General features: G+C 37.6%; 1 protein-coding gene and 1 pseudogene across 2 annotated transcripts in view; one reads left to right on the top strand and one right to left on the bottom strand.

Annotated features, from left to right (window-relative positions):
* ARIH1 (ariadne RBR E3 ubiquitin protein ligase 1) overlaps nucleotides 1–20,438 on the top strand; it is a 107,162-nt gene that overhangs the window by 50,845 nt on the left and 35,879 nt on the right. Inside the window, exon 3 of the mRNA XM_004687614.2 lies at nucleotides 12,941–13,085. Within this exon, the coding sequence (XP_004687671.1) occupies nucleotides 12,941–13,085 (145 nt within the window). The remainder of the gene's footprint in view (nucleotides 1–12,940; nucleotides 13,086–20,438) is intronic.
* LOC101624040 lies at nucleotides 5,020–5,627 on the bottom strand (annotated as a pseudogene). The gene has a single exon (XR_193535.2). The product of XR_193535.2 is annotated as a peptidyl-prolyl cis-trans isomerase FKBP1A pseudogene (transcript).

Genomic DNA, 20,438 nt, shown 5'->3' with positions numbered 1-20,438 from the left:
GGGGGTGGGTGGGGAGCGTCGAGTATCAGAACTAGCTGTTACACATTACTACTTCCTGTAGGACAGGCAATCAGCTAAACAGGACAGAGGAATTTCAGCAAATAACATCACTACTCCATTGCTCAACTGTCACGTCTATAATGAGATTAGTAACTCCACACAATTGTGAAAATGAATGAGAAAAATCAAATAAAACTCTTCTAACAGTGTTGGCACAGAAAAACCATCCCATGGGTGCTCTCTATTTTTAGGTTTAGTTCTCACAACTACCCTTTGAGGTTGAGATGATGACCTTGCTTTATAGTTTAGGACACTGAAGTCAGTGCAAGGTAAGATGCTTTCAGAGCAGAGAGAAAGACCGAGTTCTACACCACAGTCTTTCACTCAGGTCTCCATCGCAGTCAAGAACTTATATAACAACTCCTCAAAAGGAATGTTTACCTCCTTTAGGGCCCAGGCTGGACAGTTAACTGGAAGCAGTTAATGTCCTTGAGGCCTCCCTGGTGGGTCATCCCCTGAGACCCAAGTTGCCTAGTCAGTCACCTTCTTTTTTCCACCATCAGTCTTCTGATAACCGCTTTATGTAGTTTGTCTGGCAGTTTCAGTTGCAGTAAGCGGGAGGAATAGGGTGGAATTTCCTTACTCCATCTTGCTGGGACATGGAGGCCTTATACATATTTTTGAATCAACTTTCTGAGAAATACAGGCAATAGAATATATTCCTTCATGGAAATACACTTATTTCCATGAGTTCCGACAAATGTGCACACCCATGTAACCAGTCAAAATGCAAAACATACATTTCCACCACCCAAAAAGCTTCCCTTTGCTTCTTCCCAGTCAATACTCCCCTACTGACTCTCCCTGCACCTCCCGCCCCCACCATCCCTGTGCCAATCACAGGCCTCTGACAAGTCCTGACCTGATTTCTATCACTAAAGACTGAACTTGTCTTTCCTAGAGGTTCAGATCAAGGGAAATCAGAGAATGTACGCTTTAGTAAAAGTCCGTCTTATTTTACTCAGGGTCAGGTTTTAATATAGGATATGACCTTGCTCCGTATCACTGGGTCTATCAGTCCATTCCTTTCTGTTGCTAGGCAGGATCCCATTATTGTGTGTGTTTTCACTGTCTGCTGTTGCCGACAGAGCCCAAGAGCCAACTGAGCACAGTTATTCCTGCCACCACCACTGTTGCGGCTTCTGTTCTCAGAAGTGTGATGCAGCAATGAGTACTTATTTGAAGATGTTGGTAGGATAAGAATTGAGAGTAAAAGCTTGGTTTCTTCTAATCATGCTCGAATTGATCTGTATCACGATGTACTCAGACCAAAGAACATGATGATCAGTCATCCTCTAGCCAACAGTAATTTTAAGGGTTTGTAGTCTTGGTCTTATATTGCTACAGGAGATACTCCTATAAGCATGGAAATGTTCATCCTTTTGTGTATGAAAAAACACTTGCTGTAGTTCTGCTTAACAATCAGTGGCCTTCTGTGCTATACTCCTACATGACGGCTTGTGATGAATCAGCTACCTCACTACAGTCCTAGCCACATCCTCAGACCTCTGAAGTCAGCCTCCTGTCATCCATGCACTCATACCCCTGGTAGAAGTTGTTCATTACTTTAAGCCACTGATAACACTTGTGATGGCAATCCTTGGGCCAGAGGGGGTGGGGATGATCTGACTTTCTACTTCTTTCTCGGCTACTTATATTTAGACAAGATTTCTCTGACCGCTCCTTTCACAAAATTCTACGTTGAGAGACGTTGAGAGCAACAAATGAAATACTAAATAGTTTTATACAGGGAAGCAAAGTCAGTTTCTTTCTACCAATGCAAGGGTGGATGTATTTTTTCACAAAAAGATGACAATATTTTTCATTTGGTAAAGTCTTTAGCAGGTGGTTGACAGGTTTCTAGCTATATTAGTTTCTGCACTACCTTCTCAGATACAAGTTCCTTTAAAAATGTAGCTAGTCAGAATTTCTTTACATAGTACATACTGCAACAGATGGAATGAAGTAGATGTGAAACTTAATAGCTGTTGTCTATTAAGTCACACATTTGCAAAAAATGTAGAACAATGCCACTCTTCTATTTGTGAGTATATTTATAGAAAATAAAGCTATCAAAAAATAAGGTAAACTTCCAAACTGAGGCACACAGGTCTACATTAAAATGGTCGACCTTCTACCCCAGCACAGTAGATGAAAAACAGATATAGAATGTATAAGAAAAAAGGAGACTCGACAAGGTCCTATTATGAAAATTCATCATACCATTGATAAACCTGATCCTGGAAAAATTTGAGAAGAATAAAAATAACCACGTCAAGGAACAGGAATCAAAATGGCACCAACCTTTGAACAACACTGGAAACTACAAGACAATGCAGGAACACATTCATCTGTAGGGAAAATAATTACCAACCTTGAATAAAATTTTTAGCTAAACTATTAATTGTGAGAATAGAAGACATTTTTAGGGACTGTGTAGTAGTGTTATAATAATGAAGGTCCCCAATGAATCAGCCCCCCTGTAGTCAGACCACTTGCGATGTGTTCTTTGCTGTTTTTCCCATTGAGAGAAGGGATGTTTCTTCATTCCCTCATCTGAGCTGGCCCTGTAACTTGTTCTGCAAACTTAATTCTGGCCAATGAATGTGAGGGTGGGTGATGGGAGGTTTGTCTTTAAAGGGCCTGAGAGGTGATAGCCGGTTTTCTGAGTGTGATGTGCTTTGGCGTGTGGGGATGAAGACTTACTACAGGTCGGGAGGCCAGCAGTCCAAAGTGGGTGTCACGGTCTAAAAGTGTTGGCAGGCCTGGTTCTTTCTGCTTCCATAGGCCACCCTTGTGAATCTTTCCCCCATCTTCAATCTAGCAGCACGACATCAGATGTCTATCCCCACATCTCTGACCCTTCAAGGACTTTGTGATCACAGTGGAACCAACTACATGATTCAAAACTACACCTGCTCCCTGCCCCCCAGCCCAAAGCCTCATACTCTAAATGTAAAGTCACGTTGCCTCTGCCATGGCTCTGCCTGTTATCAGCCTTCAGTCCCACATTCAGAGGATTTCTGCTCAACTCTTCGTGAGTACTGAGCTTCCTCATGTCTGAAAAATAGCATGGCGCTGTGTGCTAAGAGCACAATGGCACAGTGCGGGACCACACGTAAATGAAGCCTAGAAATGTTGACACTGTGGCAGACAAACTGAACTATAGGCAGTGGGAGTGAGATGGGGACTGACTGGGAAAGAGCGCAAAGGAGCTTTGAGATGGGACGAGATTCTATTATGCTGATGGGGCTTTAGGGCACAAAGTGCAAATACTGGCTTTACGTTGTATTTAAGGGGAGTAATGCCCGCCCTTTCTTCTGAAATATGACAGGAAGGCCCACTAGAAGTAACACGATAAAATGATGTAACAACATATTCAGCACTGAAGTCTGAGTGTTCACTATAAAAATCTTTCATTTGTTGTCTAGTACTTTTTATTAAAGAATTCAGAGGAAGTAAGTTATGATCCTGAAATACTAACCCAGTGACCTAATTAAGTGGGCAAATAAAAAAGTAGTAAACAGATGGAATTGAAAAATCACTAGCCAACAAGTCCTGGACAACTTCTACTAAAGCCAATGACTCACCCAAGGTGATTCTGAAAGGGGCCGTTGTGGCTGAGCGGGCGTCTGATGGTTTCTGGACGAGGGAGCCTCACCTGCACACACAGGTGGGAGCCGGGGAGCGCTGCAACCACCCAGCACGGCCACATGCTCAAGAACCTTTCCATATACCCAGAAACGCGGATTTAAAACACGGTCTTCCCTCTGTGATTCTTCATTACGGCGCCGGTAGCACCACACCAACTGGGTGGTGCCTCATTGCTTATCTCCCACTTCCTGGTAACTCCAGAGAAAGCAGCAGCATTCCCCAGGCCACACGCAGCAAACACGTGATGCCATTCGACAACCCCAGCTTGACCTCTGGGGAGTTATCTACATGGGTGCAGATGCGCACAACCTACGGCTCCCCCACCGATGAACGTGGAACAGGAGGCTCAGCGGTCTCGGACACTGGACCCCCAACCCATCACCCAAGCACAGGGGAGGCACCTGAAAGTAACTACCATCACACAGAACTGAGAAAAGCCAGCATAAAGCACTTTTATTGCAATAATAAAACTTGAAACTCATATGTAGTGCAGGGGCTGGGGGCAGCAATAATTTCTCTCACCAAATCACTACACAGGACAGCAAAGGGGTGAGAGCAGGGAAGGATATGCCAAGAAATTCTAAGATCAGCTAGGGGAACTGAGCATCAAAAACAGGAGATGCTGAAGCTGCGATGACCAGCATCATTTTCTTAAGAGAACACTCAAGGATTTGTCATGATGACTGGGCTTTCACTGGGTGTTAAGTGTCTACAAACAGCACCTTCAATTTAAACTTTCAATTAAAGTTCTTAAAATTTAGGAAGAAGTTTGGATAGGTAGGAGATTACAAAAGTCCTGAATATCCATTAGAAAAACCACAGGATGGGGGCGGGGCAGGTGGGAAGGCCAGGCCACAAAGAAGGCTCCAGAGGTCCCAGCTGGCCTGGGGACAGATACCTGTAGTGTCCATCGCAGTGAAAACAATCTGCTTTCAAAAGGCAGAGGGTTTAAAGGGGGAGAGGGGCAGTGGAAGCAAAGGCTCTCTCCCCCCTCCCCACTTCAGTTTTGAATAGGACCTTTAATTCAACCCAAGGACCTCTCTCTACTTGGGAGAATAATTCGGCCCTCAATGCACCTCAAATCTGCTATGGCTGTGCAGCGCAGCAGCAAGAATGTTTAATATATAATAGATAAAAATTTCATCCAAAAAAAAATAAAATAAAGATTCTTGTAACCCCCCCCAACACACACACTGATTCCTATTCTAAAGTTAACCCATTACTTGTGCTGTTAATACTTAATTGGAAATCTATATCCAAAAAACTTAAAACTGAATCTTCACCCCAAAATGAAAACAAAATAAAATGAATAACTTGAGGTTTATGGCATATAGTTTAGGTCAACACACATACGAGGAGAAAGGGGAGGAGCGAAGCTGGGTGACAGACACATTCAGTCGGGGTAGATGTTTACACAAAGAGTGTAGTGGAACATCAGGAAAAGCTCCGGGTGGACTCGCCTGCACGCATCTGGAGGCGCCAGGTCTCTCCATGGCACATCCAAGAACTGGGAGCTAACAAGGAGGCCATTCCTGTCATTCCAGTTTTAGAAGTTCCACGTCAAAGACGAGAGTGGCGTTTGGTGGGATAATGCCTGGGTGTCCAGTGGCACCGTAGGCGTAGTCTGGGGAGATAGTCAGTTTGGCTCTCTGGCCCACACTCATCTGGGCAACCCCTTCTTCCCAGCCTCGGATCACCTCCTGCTTGCCTATCATAAACTTAAAGGGCTTGTTTCTGTCCCGGGAGGAATCAAATTTCTTTCCATCTTCAAGCATCCCCGTGTAGTGCACCACGCAGGTCTGGCCGCGCTTCGCTTCGGGAAGGTGCGCCCGTCTCCGGGGGAGATGGTCTCCACCTGCACTCCCATGGCGGCGGCGACGGGCAGCGTGGACCGAGACGCGAGCTGGCTGTGGCTTCACCACACACATTTTTTTTTAATACAGAAGGAACCACTTTTGCATGAATCACAAGTTGTTTCATTTTATTTACTCATTTTATTCACAAGTTGTGCTCATACATAGGAGGAGAAAAAGACCATTGAACAGAACTTGGCATTGATTTAAAGTGAATAGAACCCACTGTCTTTGGGGGTTTTTTGTTTGTTTTAAAGTGATGGGTAATTAAAATATTGTATCAATTCTTGACACTTTGGGGATCAGTAGCCTTTTGAAAAAGTAAAAAGAGCAGGCCCTTCCTGGTGGGGCAGTGGATTAAAGCACAGCACTAAAAAGCTTACGCCACTTCCTGCCCTGGAGGAGATCCACATGGCGCAGCAGACCCCTCCTGACCCGCCCGCTGCTCCCCTTTTGCAGTGTACTTAGATGATCTGCCTGTTCTGCTCCTCACTCTGTCTCTAGTAGATCCTCTCACCCTCCACACCTCTGGCCTGTACCCCAGTTCTGTATGAATAAATAAATAAATCTTTTTAAAAAATAAAAAGGTGAAAAGAGCTTTGTAAAGCTTAGGAGGATGAGCCTGTAGATACTATTTAGATATTGCACAGTTGAAGTTTCTAAAACTTTAGGTTAAAAGAACTTGATAAATTGAAATAATCATAATCAAGTCAGAACATGGACAGTTCCCACGTTCTCTGTGTCCTTAAATGTGAATTGAACATGCTATGAACCTGCGTGCATATCTTCTGAAGCTTCTCGTGTAGAATGCTCTTTCCTTCTGTTATAAAAGAAATAACGGAATAGCCAGTTAGCATCTTAAATTGTCCTGGGAGTTCATAATAGGGTCAGATCAATTCAGTAAAAACCATTGATTAACAAAATTTAGTAATTTTTAAAGATGGATGTGCTGGGTATGTGGGAGTTTTATTTCTATTGTCCTTTTTGCTTTTCCATATTTAAATTTTTCTCCATTAAATGGAGGTAGATGACAATTTTTGGGTTATGATTTCATTAAATCAAGCCTGGACAGTTATTATTTGTTTCATTGTGGTTAGTTCCTTAACACACTTGCTTTCACTGTGATTCAAACCCAAAAAAGGGTAAGATGTGGAGGAACAAATCGTAGAAAATGTCTCAAAAACATATGTAATAAGATTTTTATACTGAAACTTGAAAGTATTTCTTAGTAACTTCTTTGTCATGTGGTCTTTTGCTTAGCAGTAAGCAATCTAAGGCGATTACATTGTGCTGTTTTTATTACATTGAGTTTTCCTGTAATTTCAAGAAGTATTCTACATTTTTAAAAAGCGTACTGATCAGTATGTTAGCTTAGTTGTGAACCACAAGTAATATATTAATAGTAAAATATGTACCATTGTAGATTACTATAAAGATCCTGAAACTTAAAAGCCCTTAAGGGCCTGAAATCTTACTTAGAAAAGATTTTCTATCCATAAATCCTTAGACAATTTTAGTTTTCTGAAGTTCTGAGCTTTATCCAGTGGAAGTTAATGTGTGTGCTGATCATCTTATATTCTGCTTTTACTCATTCTTTTGAAAGATTACTTCAAAAGATAAGAGTGAATCTTTTAATATAGGTTATGAAAATGTTGTTCCACATTAATTCCATTCTCATTCCCAAAAGAGAACTATTTACTTCAGTATTACTTAATAGCTTGCTTATACTACTACTAAACAGTATCTCCTGCCTTCTTTCTATAGGTGAGGATTAAACTTGAAAATGATTAAGCTTGAAAATGAATGTTTGTATTTAAACACAAGCCTTCTCTTCTAATGTGTAAACTCTTCTTCTTGATTGCTGTTTATAGACTGTCATTTTGGTGCCTTCAGTAATTATTTTTCTTTTTATAAACATCATGGCAGTTCTTATTCATCCATATGACTTAAATGAACTTAAGTCATTCCTTTGTTCCTATAACATTATTGCTTAAGTATATCTTCTAAAAGTGGAATAAAACCAAACCATTATAAGCAGGTTGTTAATGGAGCTAAGGAATGTTGACTGGCAGTTCCTAGAAGAGATGTTGGTATCACAGATCTTTTTTAGTACTTTGTTAGAACTATAAGTCATCAAATAATTGTGACTGTTTTTAACATGTTGCCTTTTGAAATTTAAGCTTGGTACTGCCCAAAATTATTCAGTTACTTAGAAGTAAAAGTATTTATTATATGCATGTTTATACATGGATATATGTGTTTTTATGGATTTTCCATGGAGTTGTATGTTAAGTTTAGTTCTTCCTTGGGCTCTTAGCAATTGATAATTGATTTGTTATAGTTAATGTAATGAGCATTAAAGGCCTACAACAAGAATTGAACTCTTGCAACATAAGAATAGAGAGTTGAAAAGCTCACTATGTAACTTTAAACAAGCTTAACTTTTTTGCTTTTATGATTATTGTGAAATTAAGTACTTCTTTATCAATTGTCGTTTATAAAGTACGAAATTTTAATGGCTTCTTAAGATAAACTAATGGCAAAATTAAATACTGAAGTGCAGTGATGCCACTGTTAGCCGGGGGAAAAAAAATCAAAGAAACACCTGACTAGTCTTGCCAGTCATGTCTCCCCCACAACCAGACATAGTATTTTTAGTCTGTCACTGTTCCTGCCTTGAAACTTAATTCATGCTGTTTGGTTTATTTCTGTTTTAGCAGTTAAGTAAAATTAAAAATGAAGATCTGGATATTCTGGAAAATGAACTGATTTAGTGCCAACTTGCTTACCTATATTTCTGTAAGCACATTGAATGGACAGAAAGCACCTTAGAGAAAATTTATAATCTCCACTGAGAAACCTCTTAAATTGCCCTTCTAGCAATCATAATCTAGAAAAATCTAAGCCACAATACAATGAAGTGTCCTCCCCCACTGGAAACTAGACAGAGGAGTACCCTCTGCCATTCTGTTTTCAACAGTGTAATTTTTGAAAAGGATAGGAAAGCGTTGGCAGAAAGGGAGAGAAACATTACCCTAGCATAAACTTTGAAGCCCTTTACAAGCAGTGAAGGAGAAAGAAGTAAGTGTTAACTCACTAACTAAAGCACCTCAATTTCAATACCTCACACTGTATCAGTCTCTCTTTATCTTGGTTTTTATTTCACATGAGAGTACTTAGATAAAAGCCAGCAAATCAAGCAATACAAATAGTGACTAGATAGCAGAATGTGGGGAGTTAAGAATTTATCCATATTCTTGAGTATAGTAGTCTTTTAATAAAGCTGCCATAATTAGGAAAATGTTGCTAAGTATCCTAACGTTCTCTTAAGGATATAGAATTGTAAATACAGGCTTTTGATGAGAAGTTGAAGATAAGCTGGTAAAACAATAGGACAATATGAAAAGGTCTCTGGCAACTAAGAAAAAAAATGAAAGGATAAGCAACCTTGCAGATTTTAAAACCACATTGCAACAGTAAGATATACAGCATCTAGATACTCTATTAAAAATACAAAAAGTAGGAAAAAGATAAAAGGAATTTATAGATGGTGATGAGCTTGGAGGACAAATTAACAAAAATTAGGTACAAATAAAGGCAGGGTCATCTTAATAAGAATTTTGAAGTAATGAACCTGAATGGCATGTCAGAAGACAAAGCTAAATGCTAAGACAAGCCCTAATAGAACTGCTAAGTTTTAAGAATGAAGAAAGAATCTATATATTTTAGTTGGAGAAAAAATTAAGTTACAAAATGAGAAAAAGCATTTGACATCAGACTTCAATGACAAAGTGAAGAGAGAATGGAAGCAATTACTATAAAGAATATTGAGGTCTATAGGGAGAACTTTACGCCAAAAGTGAACCTTGTGATATATTTAAAAATTTGAACTAAGTAATTAGAGTAATCAAGGTTAGGAAGCAAAAAACTATCGTTCCTAATAGAAAATCCATATACTATAAAAACAGTGTACAGTCAGTGAAAAAAATTTTTTTAAATGATAATGAAGAAAGGTCCAGGGAGTTCCAACTGAAACTAGAGGGTTAAATTGTATGGTCATATCATGGGGACTGTCTTATTTAAAGTTGCTAAATGAAGAAAGAGGTTTAAGTATTGACTTTAAGTTAATATTTAATAAAATAGATTTCAAGATCATTGCAGTCATTAGTAAGTCATGTAATAAAAATTGAAACAAAATTTTAAATGCTGTTTTTCTTATAAAATGAAACTTAATTTAAGGAAAAGATTTCTATGCCTTTAATGCCTAGGAATATGAATGAATTCTTAAACTCACCATTCTGTCTCCTTAAGACAGTATTTACAAGTTCTATGCATCAAAATCTCTAAAGTCCAATATATGCTAATTTTAAGACACACGCTGTTAAAAACAAAGGAATTCAAACAGATTACTATCAAGTTATCTTGAAGAAATTACTCAAGTCACTTACTCTTTAAAAAGAAAGTGCTGGGTCCTCTCTGGAGGCTCAGGGGGTTAAAGCACAGAACTGTGAAGCTATCTGCAGCTACTTGAGCATGAGACCTGCCAGGGAGCTGGCCCATATGGCACAGCAGACCCCTCCTGTCTGTTCCCTTCAGCAGTGTATTTCACTGGATCTGCCTGTTCTGTTCCCCACTCTCTCTAGTAACTCTTCTCTCCCCCCACTTCTGGCCTATTCCCCTGTTCTTGTATGCATAAATAGATAAGTCTTTTTTAAAGAGAAAGTGCTTATAATGATTCTTCTAGATACTAGGACAACAGCAATAATGTAATAGTGCCCATAGGGTATATAGTCTAGCAGAGAAAACAAAACAGTGATTAACAGAGTCAGAAATGTGATACAGTACCATAGAGATGTAATAGAAAGATTCCTTTTCAAATTGGTGGGGAAGGAACTGTCAAGGAATACTTCTCAGAGGATGTAGATTTAAACTGAGACCTAGACAGAAAGAAGTGAATTTCAAGTATTTGAAACAGAGTTAGATTAAAATGAAATAGAGTCCCTGCTTTATTCCAGTCATACAAAAGTTAATTTATATGTGAAGCAGGTTTTTTTTTTTACATTTTTAATACACTGCACTTTATTTACATTTAGAGTAATTTTTAGATCATAAGACATCTTGAGAGCTGTTACGCTATCATTCCTTTGTACTAGATAACTCTAACATAACCACGTTTCAATCTTTTAGGTAGGATGACATTAAATTTTAGTTTTCTTGAAATAAGAAGCAAAAAGTAAACCTGAACACTCAATGATTTAAGATACCTTATTTGACAAATTTTCATTGTAAAAACTTATTTTTTACAAAAGATTTATTTATTTATACATACAGAACTAGGGTTCAGGCCCTAGCTATAGGGGGTGAGAGGATACATCAGAGACAGAGTAGGGAGTAGAACAGGCAGATAGATGTACTGAAATATACTGCTGAAGGCAGCAACAGGTGGGTCAGGAGAGGCCTGCTGTACCTGGTGTATCAGCTCCCTGGCCATGGATCCAGCTCATGCTGCAGTGGCTGCCAGTAGCTTCATAGTGCTGTGCTTAATTAACCCCTTGCACCACCAAGGAGGCCCGAATTACTCCTTTTTTGCTGAATACTATGGCTTCCTTTTAAAATAAATAAAGTATTGTCACCCAAAATTATAACCTTAAGGCATGCATGTGAAGCAGAACTTTTAATGAAAAGTTTTAAGAAAAAGCCAAAACCATGAAAGAATTTTTATGGTTTTTGGATATGAAGATCTTTCAAATTTTGCTATGAAATCCAGAAATCAGGTGGGATTGCATGATAAATTTGCCTGCATAAGTATTAAAGTGACACTTAAACACCATTAAACATGATTGAAAGGCAACCCAGAAACTTTAAAGGGAAAAAACAAGTCATTCAATAAAAGGTTAGTTTTCCTGTTAGCTTACTGAACTCATAAAATAATAATAAGATCTTTACAGGAAAACTGTTCAGCTTCACTAATAAATGCAGTTTAAGTTCAGCTGTTTCTCCTAATATCAGGTGAGTGAGGTTTATCAAGAATTATTTATATGTGGAACATTAAGTGTTTCTCAGTATAAAATGGGTTAGTTAAATTATAGTTACATAGCTAAAGTGAAATACTCAGAACCAAAGATGGTGTAGACCTGTATTCATTGATGTTGGTGAAGAAAATAGATTTAATTCTGGACTATGTTACTGTTTATATGACAAGTCTATTTGACTGTGTATGTGTGGAATGCTCTCTAGAATGTTCACCACAATATTAGGACTTGATACCAGATTTTGAATGACAAAAGTTGAATCTGTGAGCTTGAATATTTTTTATGAAAACAAGGTGTTCAATTTTTTGTTCATATTTAGTGTTAGCTTCATATGCTTTCTACGTCTCAGATAAAACTTTTCATCTTAGGTTTTCTCAAAGATAAAATATGTGGGAAAGCACTTGATTTTCTGCTCTATAGTTTGATGACCTGAATTATCAGAACAACTTTATGTGAGTTTCCCTTTTATAATGTACTGATATTTTGAGCAATAATTATTTCATTGAAAAATTAAGTCAAAATCTTTATTAAAGTTAGAATGATGTACTTTGTTTTCATTTTAATGAGTTTCTGCATGTACATACAGTAAGTGCTTTGACACAAATCCTGAATTAACTCCTTTATTAAACATACTGGAAATTTTTGATTATTGTTGTTTTTTAACTTGAGCACCTCTAGTTTGTATGTAAAGAACAGTGTAGTTACTGAAACTTGGGCTTTATATATTTAAAAAAAAAAAAGGTGATGACCCATTTCCATTTCTGATTAATATTTTTACTGGTTACATTGATTCATAGATTGGAGGTTTTTCTCCTTTTCTCTCCTTTTCTAGGAAGTTAAAATTTGTTTCGAAAGGATAGTTACAAAGTCTGTTTTGTAGACTAAGATGCATAATAATTTCATGATTTGTAGGGTGAGCTATACTTTGTAGGCAGTTCACTTTCTAACATTTAAACTGTGATAACTAAAATTATTAACAAAATTAATTCATTTGTATAAAATATAATCAAGTCTTTAAAATACCATTATTCTTCATAAGGTACCACTAGAGAGAGCAGAGCACACCTCTCATCCTTAAGCTTTAATTAAAATATTAATAGATTAAATTTCCAGGATAAAAACAGTAAAAATAGTAACAAAACTTGATCTGTTTTCACACAAATATACCTTTTTTGGCTGTAATTTTTAGTCATATAGCTTACTACCTCTGAGCCAAAAAGGTAATGCTCTTGGTGTATATTTTCGTATATTTTAGCTTTTCCCTGTAGAAAATCCTGTTTTTGGAGAGCTCTAACAGTGTGATATTGCTGGGCTCTCATCCTTTCTGTTTAAATAATGCAGGTACTTTGATGGAAACCTGGAGAAGCTCTTTGCTGAGTGTCATGTAATTAACCCAAGTAAAAAGTCTCGAACACGCCAGATGAATACAAGGTCATCAGCACAGGATATGCCTTGTCAGATCTGCTACTTGAACTACCCTAACTCGGTGAGTATCTGGTAGTTTAAGGCTAGCACTGACACTGTATTGCAGAGGGTAATTAACTTTCATTATTTAAACAAAGGAAGTTCTGGGAGTCTGGGATTGTAACAAAGCAAGAACCTGTAAATATAACAAGGATAAAAAAAGGAAGAGAACGGATAAAAATTTGTCCTTCCTTTTACCAGTCCTCCCATTCTCTTTTGTTTTTGATTTTTTTTTAAAGCAACAATTTATCATTACACACTTAAATGTTCTTCAAATTTATTTTATCAATATAAGAGAATTGTCCAAGAGGTAGGCTACATGAGTAGAATTAATTTTCGTCAAAATTTAGATAGATTTAAACTAAGTTTTGTAAATATCAAAAATATTTATAAAATGTCTTTAACACAAAATCACTTCATAACAAAAGATTTTTCACTTGTACAGATTCATTCTAACATTCTTAAATATAGCACCTGGTATCAGTTGGAACAGAGACTAGGATCAGTCGTTTCTGTAAAATAAAAGTATCCTTAAAACTTGTAGAGATTAGATGGCTTGGAGTTAGGTCTAGTAAAGAAACTTTAGGCTTAAAATGTAATCTTCCTACAAAGGCCTTATTTTACTAGTAAGCATAGAAAAATTTGTAGCATAAATGTATTTCATTACTTGGAATTCATTTGCTTTTAAATGTCTTGCGATAATTACTACTTAATTATAACTTGTTTGTATTCTCTGATTTAATAGTTAAGCAACTCTCATAAATAGATACCATGTTTTTGTTATTGTTATTAATTAAGTACTCAGAGAAGATAAGAAATCAGTAAGCTAAAATAATTTAGTAGGTAAATTTCCAAAATCTCAAGTTTTGATCATAGTTCTATTACTACTAACACTTTTTGAATGGGGTGGGAGGGCAATAAATCATTTAAACACTAGGTAATCTGAGCTCTCAGATGAATGAGATACTCTTTCAAATCTCTTCCAGACTGAAAACTATCATTTCCCTCACCTTAAATCACTCTCTTTGAGTTTTAAAAAAGAAGTCAGCAATACTATTCAAAAATTAATGTTTTGACCATTTTATTATTTTTCTTTAACAGATTCTCTTTAGCAGTTGATATTTTGTATAATGTTTACAGCTTAAAACTGGGAACTGTGTAAAACTGTGAGATAATATTAAGACCCAAGAAATTGTTCCCAGGTTATTCAAGCTTTTCTTACTCCTGGTTTTTCTCCTGCTCGCTTATAGACACCTCCTCCTTAAATCTTAAATGTAATTTGAGTACTGGAGCTGACTGCTTACAAATATCCTCTTAACTTTTTCAGTGCACTTACCATAATGTTTGTCTCATCAAATTAAAATTGGAAACCATGACTGGAGATTTGCAGTATAAATTTTACTTATACTTACAAGCAAATGAAACTATAATTCATTGATTCATTTATCACACCAACCATGGTTCTAAGTGTAAGAAGCACAAGCATAATGTCTGCCTCAGACAATTTATAGGTTTTGCTGGGCAGTTAAGTAAAATGACATTCAGAAAGAAAGGTAGTGCGTCAATATAGAGTATGCTGCTGTGGGGACCTATTAGGGAGATCCCAGTCTACTTTGGGATTGGGAGGACTTTACATAGAAATCACATATGAGCTGGGTCCTCCCTTGTGGCATAGCAGGTTGGAGCACTGTAATGGAAGCTAAGCCAAACTGTGGCCTCTTTAGTGCAAGTTCGATCCCTGCCCCTGAGGTAATCACATGGCACAGAGACCTCTCCTGTCTCACTGCTCCCCTCAGCAGTGTACTTTGTCGATTTGCCTGTTCTGTTCCCCACTCTTGTTTCTGGTGAATTCTTTTGCCACTCCTGCATCTCTGGCCTGTACCCCATTTCTGTATGCATAAATAAATAAAATCTTAAAAAAAAAATCACCATGAACTAATAACCTCAGGTATGTTAAGTGAACAAGGAAGAGAAATTAACACAGGAGCTAACAGAAGAGAATACACTTCCAAAAATGGTAAACAGTGCTAAAAACTTTAGAGAAAGGAATTGAAACATGAATTTGAAATTAACAGGAAACTTTCTGATGACCTAGGAAAGTTATTTTAAGTAAGTGGTAAGGATAGGAGCCCATGCTGCATGAGCAGCTGAAGAGTTAATTCATTGAATTGAAGGTGGAAAAAGGAATTAGAGGCACTATAAAGAGCTACTTTTATAGCAAATTTGACTGTGTAAGTTACAGGACAAGAAAGCAAACAGAGCAGTAACATAGGTTGGAAAGTTAAGTTGAAGAGTTGTGGAAACTATGCCAAGTATTATGAAATATATAATCATCATGAACTAGGACTTCTCATACTTCTTAGATTAATATAGAAGATTAATTTCAACCTCTTTAGTTTTGGAAATAAGTTTCCAAAAATTAAACATTGTAGTCCCAGTTATATTTCCTAGTACAGCTAGATTTTAGGATTGCATTCAAAATACTATAAAACAGTTACTACATAAGTAACTGTTGCCAGGATTAAGAAACCCCTGACTGGCTTAACACTGTGCAAGGGAGATTAAAAAAAAAAAGATCCTTGATATTCTTCATTGGAGCTTTATTAGTTGGATGAGTGATTATTTTACTTACACTGTGTAATACCTACTTTTCAATTTCCACTATTCTTTTCAAATGCTTATCCTTAACTTTTATTAATTCCTATCTTTAATATCACTATTTTTCGAGAAAGTAACAGTTACTCTATAGTATTTTGAATGTGATCCTAAAATCTAGTTGTACTAGGAAATATAACTGGGACTACATTGTTTAATTTCTTTGATGTAAGTGACTTGTATTTTCTTAGAAAATACATTTAACAGAGACAAAATTGGGGGCTGCTTGGTGGTGCAAAGGTTAAAGTGCAGCACTATGAAGCTATCTGTGACCCATATGGTTTGCTGCTGTCTCACCAGCTGTTGCCCTCAGCAGTGTACTTCGGTCAGTCTACTTGTTCTGCTCCTCACTCTCTTTCTGGTAAATCCTTGCAACCCCACCCCACACACCTCTGGCCTATACCTCAGTTCTTGTATGTGTAAATAAATCGTTTTTAAAAATCACACTCTTTGGCCCTCCCTGGTGGCGCAGCGGGTTAAAGCACAGCACTAAAGAAGTCAAAGCCACTTCCGCATGAGTTCGATCCCCGCCTGCCCCGGAGGTGACCACATGGCGTGGCAGACCTCTCCTGACCCGCCCGCTGCTCCCCTCAGCAGTGTACTTCGTCGATCTGCCTGTTCTGCTCCCCACTCTGTCTCTGGTGAATCCTCTCACCCTCCGCATCTCTGGCCTGTGCCCCAGTTCTGTATGAATAAATAAATCTTTAAAAAAAAAAAAATCACACTCTTCATTTAAAAGAAAAATACAATATCGAATAGTGTGCCTATAGTCCACCCTCCCATTCCCCACTCTGATACCTCTGAATTAATGTACAACAGAAAACACTTAAATATCTAATCTAGGTCCATTCCTATGTCCTTTTTTACTTATTTTTTTTCAGATTCCAAATATTTACTAATCACTGTAAACCCCAACACAATATACCAGCATGAATTTGTGCTTTTTAAAAAAGATTTATTTATTTATTTATGCATACAGACTTGGGGTACAGGCCAGAGGTGCAGGGGTGGTGAGAGGATTTACCAGGGACAGAGTGGGGAGCAGAACAGGCAGATTGACGAAATATACTACTGGGGGGAGTAGTAGGTGAACTAGAAGAGGTCTGCCATGCCGTGTGGGTCACTTCGCTGGCTGGGGATTGAACTTGTGCTTCATAGTACTGTGCTTTAACCCATTGCATCACCAGGGTGATTTTGTGCTGTTAGATAGAGGGGAAGTTTTTCCTGAAGGCTAAGTGGAAAACTATGCAGATGGCATCTGGAAGACCTTAATTTTAAGCAGCTTTATAAGTATAATATCACATTTATACACCTGGACATTCTTCTTTAAGTTTGCTTTCTTCTACATTCACTGGGTAGAACTTTACATGGATCATTGAGATCCAGTTTGCTACAGGGTTCCAGGTTATGCTGTCTATCCCAAATGACATCTGTACTGAACAAGCGAGACACATGACATAAAATGCTGTTCAAGACGCTCCAACTTCGCTAAGTACAAAATGGGAGATCAAGCTAGAATGTTTTGTGGCCTGACTGAGAATTTGGCACAGTATAAGCAGGAGAGGCCCTTGGGCTCAGAAAAAGAAGAAAAGAAATCTGCAAAGTTTTAGATGAAATCTCTGCACTGAAGCTGTGCAGGCATCCCTTACCTCCTGTTTTAACTCATTCCATTTGATAAGGGAACTGATGCCCTGATTATTTGCAGAGTTTTTAATAAAATGACTTAAGCTTTTAGAGATTCTATAATCAACTTCTGAAAGAAGAGAATTCTTAATACCCTTACTATTATTTGACATTAGTTGTTTTGTATATAAAATGGTGAAGTGAAACTTTTAAGAATGTATATTTCCTTTAGTACTTTTTTGTCAGGGCCATTGATTCTTTTTTTTGTATGTTAATAATTAATACATTTTTAGTGTATTCTTGTTCAGATATATTTATGATATAAATGGGTATAAGATGAGATTGATATTCTCATCTCCTGAGTCACCAAAGGCCCAGGGAACCAAGTAGGTAAGCACAAATTACATCAAAAGAAAGAAGAGAAAGGAAAGCAAGATAGATAGTAAGATACCTGTACATATCTGTGATAATGATAACTCTTAAGTACAATGAATATGGTCTTGCTTTAACTTTAGATATGTACATGTGGTTTATTTTTCTGATTTATTTTGTATGGTGTCATCACCTAATTAGGAAATTCATTTAAAGAAGCCCTTAAAGAAAAGCTTTCATTTTATCTCATCATAGACCCTGATCTAGAAGTCCCAAAGGCAGGGCTCTTAAGTGAATTTAGAATTGCTGATATATTTCTCTATTTGTCTATTAGCAGAATGTTCCCCTCCTTAAAACCTTGAAAATCCAATGCTATCCATTTGTGATCTAGCAACAAAAGTTAGTACCAGATCGCCTCAATAGAGGGGAGTACTGAGAATAGATTCCTGTTTTCCAGTTATCTTTCTAAAGGGCAAGAATATTGATTTCCAAAATATTTACCACACTTGTCCTGTGAAATGATTGTAATCATTGTCAATCTGTATAATGCCATCTATAAAATTAGATACTTGCCATGTCTTTGGACTGAAAATCCAGTCTCAGGACTCTGGTATGCTTTCTTCTATAGCTGCTTCTAAAGATATTTTTTATACAATTGATGTGCTGTAGTATAGAGGTGTGTCTCCTGACTGTTTGCATTTAATTTCTTAAGTACCATCAGACATTTCATGTAATAACTAATTAGAAAATATTATGGAGGACCCTCCCTGGTGGCTCAGGGAGTTAAAAGTGAATCACTATGAAGCTATAGGCAGCCACTGCAGCATGAGTTTGATCCTCAGCCAGTGAGGTGACCCACATGGTGTAGCAGACTCTCCTGGCTCACCTGCTGCTCCCTTCAGTAGTGTATTTCAGACCATCTGCCTCTTCTATTCCTCATTCTGTCTCAGGTGAATCCTCTCTTACACACACACACACCCATACCTCTGGCCTACTCCCAGTTCTTATATGCATAAATAAATAGATCTTTTTTAAAAAAGAATATTTGGGCCCTCCCTGGTGGTGCAGCGGGTTAAAGCACTGCACTAAGAAGCTTAAGCCACTTCAGATGAGTTCGATGCCCTGCCTGCCCCGGAGGAGATCCACATGGCATGGCAGACCTCCTGACCCTCCCGCTGCTCCCCTCAGCAGTGTACTTCGTCGATCTGCCTGTTCTGCTCCCCACTCGGTCCCTGGTGAATCCTCTCACCCTCCACATCTCTGGCCTGTACCCCAGTTCTGTGTGAATAAATAAATAAATCTTTTTAAAAAAAAGGAATTTAATAGAATGAAAGCACTACTTATCAGACCCACAGAAAGAACAAAAAAGCCGAGAATTAACTTGACAAGAAATGTGAAAGGTCTATATGGAGAAAACGTTACATTCTAAGGAAATGAAAAGATAACTTCAGTTTTTGGAAAGGATAGTTGAAAATGTTAAAAAGAATAGATTGATAGGAGCTAGCCACGGAGGGCCATAACTAGTCCTTCTGTACAAGAAAATGCAGTGAAGTAGAACAGGACAGAATCCAATGTGCATGAAATAAATTTAGTGTATTATAGATGATATATTTCAAATCAGGTGAGTTATTTACGATATGGTTTTGGAACAACTTGTGATTATCTGAGGTAGAAAATAAAGCAATGGACAGAGGAATTATTTTTCAACATAATTTCCATGTGGAGTGGAAATACTTAAATTTCTACCTCCTACTCCTTATGTCAAAGTTTGGAAACCACAAATTTTTAAATTGATATATTATGCTTGATATAAGTAAAGAACTGCTACATGGTAACAAAATGTGAACATTAAAAATTAAAACAGGGCGAAAATGTTTTTCATGCTTATAAACAAATCAATGAAAATCTCCACTAAATCATTAAGGAAAAAACCCAGTGAAAAAGTGGGTGAGAGAGTACACAGAAAAACATGTATATACAACCTTAAAACTTTTTTCAAATGCTTAGACTTCATACACAATAGAAGAAATTAAAAACTAATGAAGTTAAGTTCATTTTCTCATTAGGTTGGCAAAGATCAAGGAGTTGGTTAATGTATTGTGTTGATAAGAGTGTGAGTAACCAATTTCATCTTGCACAGTGTAAATTGCCACAGCATATTTGAAGCTTGGTGAGAATCTATCAAGTAGTAATTATATACCTATTAATAATTTCACTTTTAAGATACATTTGTATGATCACCATGTTGCATATATAGTCAGTGCAGTGGTATAGTAGGAAAAGAATAGGCATTCTAAATATTCATTCAGCGATAGATTAAATTGTGGTACTTTTGTATATGTGGCACTTTTATGTATAGAAAGGTGGATTCATGTTTACCAGTGTAGCACCACATCAAAACTCTATTAAATAATAACTAAAAAAAGAAAAAGAGGCCCTCCCTGGTGGCGCCGCGGGTTAAAGCACTGCACTAAGAAACTATGCCACTTCCGCATGAGTTCGATTCCCGCCTGCCCCGGAGGCGACCACATGGCGTGGCAGACCTCTCCTGGCCCGCCCGCTGCTCCCCTCAGCAGTGTACTTCGTAGATCTGCCTGTTCTGCTTCCAGCTCTGTCTCTGGTGAATCCTCTCACCCTCCGCATCTCTGGCCTGTACCCCAGTTCTGTACGAATAAATAAATAAATCTTTAAAGAAAAAAAAAAGAAAAAGATGCAAAACAGTATA

Source organism: Condylura cristata, unplaced genomic scaffold (genome assembly GCF_000260355.1).
Source record: "Condylura cristata isolate star-nosed mole 26May11 unplaced genomic scaffold, ConCri1.0 scaffold00023, whole genome shotgun sequence".
In the NCBI taxonomy this organism is placed as follows: Eukaryota; Metazoa; Chordata; class Mammalia; order Eulipotyphla; family Talpidae; genus Condylura; species Condylura cristata.
Note: the sequence above shows the minus strand (reverse complement) of the source record. Positions and strands in the feature narration are given on the sequence as shown.